This window comes from Fistularia commersonii, chromosome 10 (genome assembly GCF_037954325.1).
Source record: "Fistularia commersonii isolate RoL2024-O1a breed Wild chromosome 10, RoL_Fcom_v1.0, whole genome shotgun sequence".
Classification (NCBI taxonomy): domain Eukaryota; kingdom Metazoa; phylum Chordata; class Actinopteri; order Syngnathiformes; family Fistulariidae; genus Fistularia; species Fistularia commersonii.
The window spans coordinates 3,816,146-3,829,359 of record NC_141293.1 but is presented as its reverse complement, the minus strand read 5'-3'; the positions used below and the strand labels follow the sequence as shown (position 1 = coordinate 3,829,359).

Sequence of the window (13,214 nt, the reverse complement as noted above, 5' to 3'; positions counted from 1 at the left end):
TACGCTGTTGTCAATTTTTATCCTTGTTTGTTTCCCTCCATTCCCATCCTGTTTATTTTTGTCATTATTATTGTCACCCTGTTTCTATTCTCACCTTTGCTTTTTTTTTTCCTGTTTTTTTTTATCCTTTTTTTTTACCTTTTTATCCTACTTTTTATCCTTGTTCTTGCTCGTTTTGCTATTTTTTTGACCATTTCTTTTGCTATCTTTTAATTGTCTCTTTTATTTATATTTATATATACTGATTCTGTCATTGTTGCGCTGCTGTGACAAAAGATAAAATAAAAAAATAAATCTTATATTACTTATATAGAACCATATATTTGCAGGATTTAAAAAAAAACATGATTTGGTGATTTGATTATAAACACAATAGAAAGTAAAATAATTTAATGGATGAATGAAATTTGATCAGTTGTGCTCAAGGACTGATGCTAAATGGTACACAAGAGAGTTTCACGCTGCCATGTAAGGCGCGAAGCATACCATCGGGAGCAACTCGGTGTTCTTGCAAGAGGGCACTTAGGCACGGAGACAGGAGGAGCCGGGAATCAAACCAGAATCAGAAAGAAATAGCCAAAAAAAAAAAAAGTACCCAGAAGCCCTTTAGCAGCTGTTAAACAGGCTTTAGAAAATACACCTTTTTTTTTTTTTTTAGGAACTGCGTTGTACCGAGTCTGGGAGTACGGGGGTTCGCTCTCCTCGCCTTGTTGACTTCCAGCTCAGACGCCCCTCCTCGCTGTTTTCCCCCCTCATCTCATGAAAACTGGCCCAATTTTACCTCCCAACATTCCTGGGGTGTGAAATCATGAGCCGGGGTGCGTTTCCTCTCACACCTGTGAGCTCCGTTCGGTTCGGGAAGGGGGGGAAGTTTCAGACGTTTTGACCGTTTCCCCTGTGGCGGAACGTGCGCCGTTATCGCCCGGTGTCCTTTCCAAGTCGACGGGTCTTTTTTTCGTAAGACGAAAAGCAGGCGATAAGCGAGCTGTGACCTTTTATTGTGCAACTGCGCGGACGATAATGGAGCGCAGCTTCATGGCAGATCCCCACCTTGTCCTCCTCATGCGCGAGTTTCTGGCAGCGGTTCCGTCCGGTTGAGTTTACCTCTGCTTGTAAATGATTGAAACAAAAACAGAGAAGCAGTTAGTTGATCACAGATGAGCAAACCGCAGGCTGCCTTTACTAGTCGGGGCTCTTTCCAAAAGCCTTGCGGTAAACGTCTGTGAATTCATACTGAGGTGGTGATCTGCAGGGAATACCGGACTGAGGTCTTGTCTCTAACCTTGCTCAAGGAGTCTTACTGAATATCCAACCTGGGGTTTTCCTGTCATAATTATAACAATATTAAAAATAAAGGTATCTTCGTTGCGCTTTAATTCATGTCAAAATCTTTTTCTCGTTGCAACTGGACTTGATTTTCTTCCCTTGAAGGAGAAAATCCTCCCTCTGATGGACAAATGGACGTTGGGGAGTTTCTGGATGTAACCGCTAGGGTTGGGGGCTGGTCTAAGCTGCGATGGCCTGTTATGTTGACGGGAGAGTTGTTTTACAGAAACTAGCTCAGAGAGTGTTGTTCTGTTAACTGGGGTCTCATTAGATGGAGCAAAGGTACAACTTCTTGGGACTTACCTGGATTAAAACTGGCAAAGGTGTACCCAAAATTCTTGAAATGTGAATCAATGAAGAGAAACTCGTTGGATCACATGGAATGAGAATCAGGTAGTACTTACCGGGGTCTGGTTCCAGTGGTGGATTTTTCCAGGTGCAGATGGACCTGGTTTCTGTGAGCTAAGCACTCGGTGTACAAGTGACACGGCACAAGAGTAGGATGCAAATGAGTTACAACACTTGTTCACTTCATCACATCCGCCTGTGATGTTGTGAGGGATTCAATGAGGTCAGAAGTTTGTGATGAACCCGAGAAACTGGAGAACACTGAGGAACTCCTGCGGGAGAACATGGAGACTCAACACGCTGTCTGATGTCAGGAGGTAGACTGTTTCACTTTGTGTCCAAAAGGTATAGAAGAAGAGCATACCTGCTTCTTTTAGTGCTCCGACAAACGACTAGAACCCAAGGAGCACAGTGCAAGTTCAGGCGTGTGTGACGTCACCAAATCCAATAAAGAAGCTGGTACAATTTCAGTGACGTTTTCCTTGTCGACTGCGCTCGCTAAAACAGGAAGCCAGGGAAGAGAGACATGTCTTTGAGAATGTCATCGTGATGTCACCAATTGTATGGATGAATATCTCTGGGTCATTTGGTGACAAGACAGGTCTGATCTTAACCATACTGGTAAGATGGCAGGGGGCGACTCTGGTGACCTCTTTAATTTTGGAGGTCTTGCCAAAGAGTCCTAACTGCACTGAGTAACACCATCGTCCAATGATGACGAGCTCTTAGCAGCAGCTACCGGGTTTACGCATGCCCAGTCCTTCGTGGTCAACGGAATTCAAATCAGAGGATCGTCTGCGTAGCAATGAAAGATGATTTGAAAGGAGAGCAGGATCTGGCCCATCCACTTCTCCTGTTTATCCGGAGTTGGGTCGCGGGGGCATCAGCCGAAGCGATGAGGCCCAGACCTCCCTCTCCCCCGCCACATGGTCCAGCTCCTCTGGAACCCCTGAGGCGTTCCCAGGCCACCCTGGAGTCAGAGTCTCTCCAGCATGTCCCGGGTCTTCCCCGTGGTCTCCTCCCAGAAGGACATGCCTGGAATAGCTCCCCCGGGAGGCGTCCTGGAGCTCGTCCGACTCCTCTCCATGCGGATGACCGAACTTCTCACTGTGTCTCGAAGGGAGAGTCCGGCCACCCTTGCGGAGGAAACTCATTTCGGCCACTTGTATCCACGCTACTGCTCTTTTGGTCACGACCCACAGCTCGTGACCGTCGGTAAATTGTGAGCTTTGCCTTTTGTCTCAGCTCCCGCTTGACCACGACAGACGGGTACAGAGTCAGCATCGCTGCAGACGCTGCACCGATCCGCCCGTCGATCACCCGCTCCAGCCTTCCCTCCCTCGTGAACAAGACCCCGAGATACCTGAACTCCTCCACTTGGGGAAGAACCTCTTCCCCAACCCAGAGTGGGCATTCCACCCGTTTCCAGTTGAGCACCAGTTGAGATCATGGCCCAATGAAGCCAGCAGAACCGACGGGTAGCATAATCCAGCTAAAGGACTCAGCTTCACGTTTTTAGTTCCATTGTTACATTACATTACATTACATTTGGCAGATGCTTTTATCCAAAGCGACTTACAATAGAGGACATAGGGACTGCAAATACACTTGCAAATACACGATGCACAGGAAATATACAGAACAGTAAGCTTGGGTTAGTGAGGGTTTTTTTTTTTTTGGACAGAGACACACAAACGTACACACACACACACTGCATAGCCTAACTTGCTGCCAACCTGATCTGGGGCATCAGCGCAGTAAAAAGTCCTGAAAGAGAAACGTTTTTACCTGTTTCTTGAAGGTTGAGAGAGATGATGCTAGTCTTGTTGCTTCCGGGAGTTTGTTCCACCACTGAGGTAGTAGAACTGAGAACAGTTTTGCCTGAGATCGCTTAGAGCGAGCAAAAGGTACTGCTAGTAGGTTTGTATTAGAGGAACGCAGCTCTCTGCCGGGAACATAAGGTCTTATCATTGCGGTCAGATATGCTGGACCTGTTCCTGAGGTGGTTTTGAATGCCAGGGTCAGGGCCTTGTGCTTGATCCTGGCAGCTACTGGTAGCCAGTGCAACGGGATGAACAGAGGTGTAACATGAGCCCTTTTGGGTTGAGTGAATACCAACCGTGCTGCAGCATTCTGTACCATCTTCAGTGGTTTTAGTGCACTAGCAGGTAGTCCAGCTAGGAGGGAATTGCAGTAGTCCAGGCGGGAGATGACCATGGCCTGAACTAATAGCTGTGCCGACTGTTGGGTCAGGAAGGGTCTGATTTTCTGAATGTTGTGTTTGACATTGTTGTGTTTATTCCCTGTGTTGTGAGCTGACGAACCAAAAAAAAAAACCATCAGGATGACGTCCGTGCATCCCCGACCATTTTTGCCTCCTTGGCGAGTGTCACGCCGTACTTGACACCGAGGATTTACGCATCGTCACATCACGGCGCAACTGCAGCTGCTGTTGAAAGACGAAAAAAGAAACCTGGCAAACCATCTGGCGCAACAGCTGGGATTTCCTACGATTAGTCTGAAAACACGGGTATGTGTTTTCACACCACAAATGTGACCCCGCCCTAGACCTAGACCTCCTTTTTCGCACCTTTTCCCACCGGTTGGTGTCGCTTTCTCCACTTCCGTTTTCTCAAAGGCCGTCTGTGGAGAAGCAAAGGCTGATTTTAAACCAACTGGAGGCAGATTGATTTCAAGACCGACGCGCAGAAGCCCGTCCGTCATGCCCACTCACCCTCCGGGCAGGAAACCATTCCTTCGCTGTAGATTTGCCCGAAACAGCCTCTTTATTATTTTAAATGGGATTTGAGGTTATTGAGATCGGTGGATCATTTCACATCATTGGTGTTAAACAGATAAAAACAGAACTGTGGATGTTAATCCTCAGGTTTAACTGGGAGACCATCTTTTTTTTTTTTATTGCGCGCAATCGCTGTTTTAATCTTCGCCCAAGAACGTTTCTTAATAAAGTGCTCTTCTTTTACTGGCTGCCAGGATGGATTTTCAGGGGAACATTTCAGGGTGTGAGGTTATCCATCTCCCGCTACTCTGCTCTCGGTCGGTCTGCTGACGTTCCGGCTATTGAGACAAAGCGGATTCAAACTAGAAACGTGAATATTGCCTGTTGGTCTTACTGTTGGTCTTACGGTCTAAGCTTACGGTCTCAGACTCGCCGCCCTCGGAACAATATTTTGTGGCCCCTCTCCCTGAAATCAAATCTTTGTGTTAGTGCGACCCACGCGTTATTTCTCACATTTTATACAGTGGATTTAAAAAAAAAAAAAACAAAAAAAAAAACGGGCAAGGAAAAAATGAAAATGCAATGTATTTTTTGCTTCAAAATTTAAAAACAAAATAATTTTTTGATAAAAAAAACATCTAGTGATATTGTTAAAATGATGTTTTTCTTATTTCTATAAAAAACACAAAATGGTAGCAAAAAAAAAAAAAAGGGCCAAAATTAAAAAGATTGATTTAATAACCAGAATAGCCTTGTAAAAATGATACCGCCTCTCATACATGCTACCAATCAATTTTCTAATAAATCTTATTGGCAAATTTTCCCACAGTGACAAGATTTTCTCTTTCAACTCAACCATACTTTTTGTTGAAAGGATCTTTTTTTTTTCTTATTGCTATAAAAACCACAAAACAATAGCAAAAAAAAAAAAAACAAAAAACAAAATTTAAAACATTGATTTAATAACCAGAATAGCCTTGTAAACATGATACCGCCTCCCATACATGCTACCACTCAATTTTCTAATAAATTCTACTGGCAAATTTCCCACCTTGACAAGATTTTCTCTTTTAACTCAACCTTTTTTTTTTTTGTTAAAACGATCTGTTTTTTTTCTTATTTCTATAAAAAACACAAAAACGATAGCAAAAAAAAAAACGACCAAAATTAAAAAGATTGATTTAATAACCAGAATAGCCTTTTAAACATGATACCGCCTCTTAGACATGCTCCCAATCAATTTTCAAATAAATTCTACCGGCAAATTTTACCACCGTGACATGATTTTCTCTTTTAACTCAACCATTTTTTTTTGTTAAAACAATATGTTTTTTTCTTATTTCTATAAAAAACACAAAAACGATAGCCAAAAAAAAAAACGGCCAAAATTAAAAAGATTGATTTAATAACCAGAATAGCGTTGTAAAAAAGGCCGAAGATCATATCAGAGAGCACCAGTGTGTAGGAAACTAAGCTATAATTAACCTTTACTTTATCCACTTTTTCTTAGTACGCCAAGATATGTGGTTAAATGGTTCCACGTTCATTGAAGGATATTATTATTATTAAGTAATTGGTTTATTATTACTATTTTCTTTTCTTTTTTTTTTTAAAGGTTATTGCTGAAATTTAATTCAGAAAGCTGCAACTAAAAAAGGCATATGATTTTTATTTAATTTGTACTTCAGAAATTCATGCTCTTGATGTCTTTTTTTAATTTGAATTTCGATTTTGCATGTGTGCAATATTTAGTTACGTATAGTACAGTATTAAGCTTTGCTTGCACCATATTTGATTCTGAAGGAAAACTTATTTATCCATTGTTATACCCGGGGGAAATTTTTTTCCAATGAATATCAAACGTGGTATCAACAACCAAGAGATGAGCTACGACAAAACCGGAAACGGGAAACCTGGTACCAGCGGGATGGGGAAACGCTAGCTGTAGTTTTCCACAAGTCTCTTATAAATCTTTTTTAAGTGTTAAGATGTTAGCCTAGCATCAGAGCATGAAGTCAACATCTCTCAGAGAACGGTTTCGGTTCAAATCCGTAAGGAACCTCTCAGAGTCCAGCACAGGGTATCGCTTTGTACTTTGTACTCACTTTTAGCTGATGAGATTTTCAGTTAGTGGACAAAGGGTGCTAAAGATAATAGAAACTTTGATATTCACCGAAAATGTTCAACCGTGGTCAGCGGCACGTGAAGGCACCGGAAAGGGGCGCGGCCGCGTCAATCACAACCACCTCTAGAGAAACACCCAACCACCAACCACCAACTCTTTCGGTCCGTCTTCCCTTAAATTAGCACGTGGTTGCTGCCTGTGGGAGGAAGCAGGGAACCCGGCGTGAACCCGCATGGAGAACCACAAAAAAAAACTTCCACAAAGGAAGGTCAGAGGCGGGAACGCCTGGAGTGCCCATGAGTCGGTCGATTTCTCCCAAAAGATGACGTACGATGTAAAAGGACGTACGTCCTTTTCAAAACATCACTTGTATTTTCTTCTGGACGCAAAATGACAGCAGGTTTTCTCGTTTGAAGTTTTGTAACCGAGCAAGTACGACCAGAGGTGTTGCATACTGTTGTTGACATAAAGCGTATTTATCTTCCTGCTAACTAGTGGTTAGCAATTCCAGCTCACAGTGAGAAGGTCCCTGGTTGGATCCCGACAGGGAGCCTTTCTGGGTGGAGTCTCCATGTTCTCCCGTGTCTGTGAACTGAAACACAACTGACATAAAGGGAATTAATCACGATTAAAACGGCTCTGTGATTAATCTGGTTAGAATGTTTAATTTCAAAGCCCCAATATATATAAATATATACATGTGTGTGTATATATACACACACATAAATACATATATATATATATATGAACTGAAACACAACTGACATAAAGCGAATTAATCACGATTAAAACGGCTCTGTGATTAATCTGGTTAGAATGTTTAATTTCAAAGCCCCAATATATATAAATATATACATGTGTGTGTATATATACACACACATAAATACATATATATATATATATGAACTGAAACACAACTGACATAAAGCGAATTAATCACGATTAAAATGGCTCTGTGGTTAATCTTGTTAGAATATTTAATTTGAAACCCCCAATATATATGAATATATACATGTGTGTGTATCTATATGTGTGTATATATATATATATGTGTGCGTGTGTATGTATATACTGTGTATACTTATATTTACATACTGTATATATACACATATACATGCATGTGTTTATATATATATACATGCATGTGTGTGTATATATATATGTATATATACACACCCATGTATATACATACACATATACATATGTCTATGTGTATATATGTATATAAATTCATATATGTGTATATATATACATACCTATACATGTATATATGTATATATATGTGTGTCTATATATGTCTATAGATACATGTATATGTGATATATACCTATATATGTGTGCACATATGTATATGTGTGTATATATATGTATGTGTGTATGAGTTTCTGTATGTATGTATGCATGTATATGCATATAAATACACACATACACTGTACATGTAGAATCGAACAGAATCAAATAGAATTTTCCCGCAGTCGTCTTACGGAGGGGGAATTTCAACCTCTCACAGGAGACATTGGACAGTGAAAGAAAAAGAAAAGATGTTAATATATATCGACTTGGAGATATAGAATGTATATATACTGCTCAAAAAAATAAAGGGAACACTTGAACAACACAATGTAACTCCAAGTCAATCACACTTCTGTGAAATCATAGTGTCCACTCAGGAAGCAACACAGATTCATCTTGACTTGTTTTAAGGACATTACATCAAAGTTGGATCAGCCTGGAGTTTGTTTTTACACTTTAATTTTGAGTGTGATTCCTAATCCAGACCTCCATGGTTGATACAATTGATTTCCATTGATCATTTTTGTGTGATTTTGTTGTCAGCACATTCAACTGTGTAAAGAGCAAAGTATTTCATAAGAATATTTCATTCATTTAGATCTAGGATGTGTTTTTTAAGTGTTCCCTTTATTTTTTTGAGCAGTGTATAACTTTATACAGTGTTTATATACAGTATACATATGTGTGTGTATGTATGGGTACAAAAATGTTTATACATATACATCTATTCACACATATGTATTAAAACATATATATATATATATTTATATTTATTTTAAAATCCAAACCAGGCCTTAAACCTGGAACTAAATCACGGGCCACAGAAATAATAATGCTAATAGTCGGGCCTCTCAGGGCCTGCAGGTTGTTTTCACAGAGCAGTCAGGCCTCCAGGGGCCCGTGGGGGATTTTTAGGTGTGTGTGTGTATGTGTGTATGTGTGTGTGTGTGTGTGAGGGTTCACAGAGGATTCTTCCCGAAGTCCGAGGAGGATTGTGGGTGGCAGGTCTTCGGTGTCAGAGGTTATGTCAAGGCCCCACCCGATCCAGATGTTCCTCCGATCCCACCGAGCTCCCGCTGCCTGCGGCTCGGCCTCGGACCCGCGGACCGTCCGCCCGTCTCGGGCCGCCGTTTATTGGACACATCTGCGATCGCGAGCCGCCGCCGCAGCTGTTTGCCTCCCCGGCGACTTGTAAAGCAGCACCGACACTCCATTAATGTTTTTTTTTCTTCTCGAATGACTTTCAGTCTTTTTTTTTTTTTTTTTACTATTTCTGGGGTTAATAGAGTTGCTCATACTTTTATGGGACATTTGGAGAAAAGTGTTTAGAAAGTATCCTGGATTTGCACGCTGAATACCCCAATTAAAATAAAAGTCACGCTGGAGAACTTTAATATCGAAATAATAAATATCATTTTTCTCCATAAACTTATAACTACATTTCTATACATATTATCTTTATTCAAGAAGCCAGAATCGTTGAAATATTTAATTTTACTCAACCTTAATTACATTATTCCCGCTATTTAAACAGCAATAATGAGAACCATATGTGCAAATCATATCCATAATCAAGTGAAATGTAAAACATTTTATTGTCAACTTCTTCAAATAATCACCCAACTAATTTTTTTTTTCAAACTCAAATCAAATCATTCGGTTTTCCGAAAAAAGGAAAAAAAGTGACTTCATCATTATTATTATTATTCTATATATATGGTCTATTTATTTTATATTTTTTTATATATATGATTTTATATATATTTCAAGTATGTACATGTACACTAACACATAGATATTATTCGATTTTAACCATTTTTCACCATAGAATTTTCACTACAGTGACTTGCCTGTGATCCAAAGTGTTTTATTCTTATTGATAATATTATTATTTTATTAATATTGTTAGTGTTGTATTCTATTACGGCAAAATCCGGATGCTAGCCAACGTAGCAGCTGTAGAGACAGCGTCTATGTGTGTGTCCTGAGTTTCATCAGCAGCCCCAACTTGTCGTCTTGTCATTGCGCGGTGATCCTTAAGTCGAGAACCGCCGTTCGTGTTTTGTCTGGCGGCGGAACAGACGCCCGCTCGACCTTTTCGCCGTCTTTTTTCTCTTCCGAGTGCGAGTTAAAGTGCGGTTTTGCCTGCGGAAACCTCCGCCGGCTTCTCTTGCGGTTGATGAATTTAAACCGAAGCGATGTTTGACTCCACACTTGTGCGTTTGAGTGTTGTTTGGGATGAACGCGTGCGAGACTTGATTCGTGGAGTTCGTAAGTCAATCAGGTCACATATGTGAGTGTGTGTTTAAAAAAAAAAAAAAAAAAACGCAGATATCGGAGAAACGGCTGATCTTAATCCGCAGGGAGGCTCGGCTGCGGTCAGAGGTTGCCAGGGCGATGCTGACGGCACCGTTTCCTCTGAAACAGGAAATAGTACTCATAACTCTGGCTTGTGTTTCATATGATCTGTGAGAGTGGTTGTATCTCCGCTTCCAGCTGGACGCCGGTGTTGTTAAAATGTTGACATTTGGTTGAAAATACGTCCCAGGGGTCGACGGCCCCTTTTGCTGCTCTTAGAAACTTTTTGGGAACTACTTTCCCGGTGCATTGGGACACAATAGGACATCAAGGAAGGGTCTTTCTTACAATTCCTTAGGAACTCATGTGACGGAGGTGATTGGTGGGACTCGTAAGCCACGGACATTACCAGATTCTACTCCCCGACTGTTGTGCGTCGTTTTTAAATAATTATGGCGTTTGCTAAACGGAACGATAGCGGCGATTTGTTTTTCAGTGCTTAAGGTACATATCGCAGAGGCTTGAGTCCCTACGCTTGGTAGTTCTTTGCGCATTCTTGGATGCAGCTTTCGTGAACACGTTCTGCTGACATCGTGCTTTGGCTTTTTGGACAATTTGTTGGCTAACTTTGACATACTTTTCTCCGTGTTTAGTGTCAAAATACCGACGTAGATTGTCCTCTTTGACGACCGACACAAAAGTCATACCGTTTTTTTTTCTCCTTAAAGCACAAACATGTATCGGCCTTCCCGTCGTTTCTTGAATCGGCTTTCTATCTCCATCGACTTTTCTCTTCCTGGGCATTGAGGGATCATTTGTGTTTCTTAATTCCACCTGATTGATGTGGATACCTTGCAAGCTAACGGTTGTATGCCATCACTTTGTGGGAAACATGAATCGTGAGAAATGTAGTGTATGGTCAATGCATTCGTTTGACTTATTTATTTTAAGACAATCAAACCTTTCAAGACGATCTTGCGAGCCTTGAGTTTGACACATGTGATCCATCGCAAAGCAAATGTTCACGTTTCGGTTTCACGGCAGGAGATCCGAGGGCAGTGGAATGCAGACGGACGAGTTGTTTGACGGAACCGATCTGGAAGTCGCTCTTATCACCCGGAGGGGTCGTCCGGTGTTTGCCGCTTAAGGCCGATGAGACGAATCAGGGGGATTATGGGATGGCGTAGCCCTGTTCTGACAGCCGCGTTGTGATCCCCGACGCATGGCGGCTTCAAAACCAGTTATGTCCTTGTAATGTCTGATGATATTAGTCTGTACTGATTGTCTTCATGTGTTCCCCTCCAGGCTCGGCGTGGGAGAAGTCTATAAGGCAAATCGGATTTGAAAGGTAAGGAAATAATATCGTGGTTTGGATTCGTTGGGAACCGAAAGATATTGAACGCGACGTGGAGAATCTGTGGTGCGGCTTGTAATAACAGGCTTTTCATTTGCTTTTTATTTAAAAGAACACTTAACATCAAAAGTCTGGTCATCGTCGTCGGGGGCGACGAGCGGGGCCTCATCCCCACGGAGACTAAGAGAGCACATTCCAGGTTATTAACTCGGAGATTTGTGGAAGAGGGGGAATTTAAGGGGAATTTCTCATTTGTGTCTCACAGTAGCCCCTTTTGCGCTGCTTGCTAGAGTCCTTTTCAGGAGTTAGGCCATTTCCGCGTGCACCGGGACTCCTAAAGAACCGGGGATTTCGGCTCCTACGGTTCCATAGGAACTCGTATGTTGTAGTAACTTTGAAATTGTTGGGACTCGCCCATCGCCAGATGCACCTTGAGGCGTCAGTTTGCTTGCGACAAAATAGACAAAGAAATGGACCGACGAAGAGGTCCAAGCCCTCCTTGGCCTGCTGTGCCAGGCAGAAAATAAACGTTTTCGTCAAAGTAAGCACGGAGTTCGCTTACGGCGGGATTTTAAAGGTAACAGCTTCCTCTGGAGGGGGCGTAGTTGAACAAAATGAATGAATGAACAAAATTCAGGGGCTAAAAATCCTTGCGGACCAAATGTAACAGCGACCAGGAGCTGTTTGAAAGTGAAAGACAGTCATACACTGCGAGTTCTGTTCAACAATGCGACCTGTTTTGCGCACGACCCAGTATCTGTGCAAGTAAAACTAGCGCACACCTTTTTGTAAGCATTACAGACACCAATTGGCAAACTCTGATCCTGCAAGGGGCAACTCCAAGTGGAGGCACTCAAGTTACCAGAACCTGGTCGTTCTGGTTGTTTTCTGTCAATTTTTACACGGGGAAACGGTCAGCTGCGCCTCTTCATCCACGGGTCTGTCGCCGGAGGCCCGTGAAGCCATCGAAAACCGACTCGGCAGCTCACGGTCATAGCTCGAGTCCCTTTTGCCGTAACTGCGACTCTCCCGTCTGATTTAGACTACGTTGTCTTCATCGGTCACTGCTTTTTCATGCGTGCGCTGAACATCCGCCCGCCGTCCGTCAAGGCGAACCGTCCCGCCCCACTGCCGATTTCCGAAGAGTTAAGCCAGTCGCATCAGCGAGTCGGTTGACAGCCCCATTCCTCCCGGCTCCTCACAACCCGTGATGGTATTAGATGCAGTTTGCTAAGTAGGGGAATGTCCAAGCCCAGCCACGTCATTTTTCCAGCACTCAGCGGTGGATTGTATACTATAAGTGGCGGAAGTAGAGCCGCAAACATTTTCATCCCGCCTTTATCCACCTTGTTGTGTTGGCGATCCTGCTTCCATGGAAAGCGGCTAATGCTACTTGCAGCCCAGCGGGACACTTTTCTATAAACTTGACCTTTGCAGATTGTCAGTAGACGGCAAATATTTGCGGGGAACTCGACGTGGCCGTATAGGGGCTCAGCGCGTTTTGTAGTTTCGGATGTTATCGTAACCCTCTCGCGTGATAAGCAAAGACTAATCCGAGTTGTCTGCCGATGATTTCCATTTGCCTTCATCCTTCATCACGATAACCGAAGCTTATGGAAAACATCTCCCTTGATTAGATTAGATTTGTTTACAGCCTACCATGGCTTCAATTCAGCATCGTATGTCTCGGAAGGAATGACGGTTCCCGATCGAAGTATTTCAGTGAGTCA

General features: G+C 42.4%; 1 protein-coding gene across 2 annotated transcripts in view; it reads left to right on the top strand.

Moving 5' to 3' along the window:
- The window catches only part of piezo2b (piezo-type mechanosensitive ion channel component 2b), a 135,694-nt gene that overhangs the window by 31,631 nt on the left and 90,849 nt on the right, over positions 1-13,214 (top strand). Inside the window, exon 5 of one of the 2 annotated variants that reach the window (XM_086153356.1) lies at positions 11,436-11,478. The exons of the other annotated variant lie outside the window; for it this stretch is intronic. Coding sequence (XP_086009482.1) covers positions 11,436-11,478 — 43 coding nt within the window. The remainder of the gene's footprint in view (positions 1-11,435; positions 11,479-13,214) is intronic. 2 annotated transcript variants of the gene reach the window in all.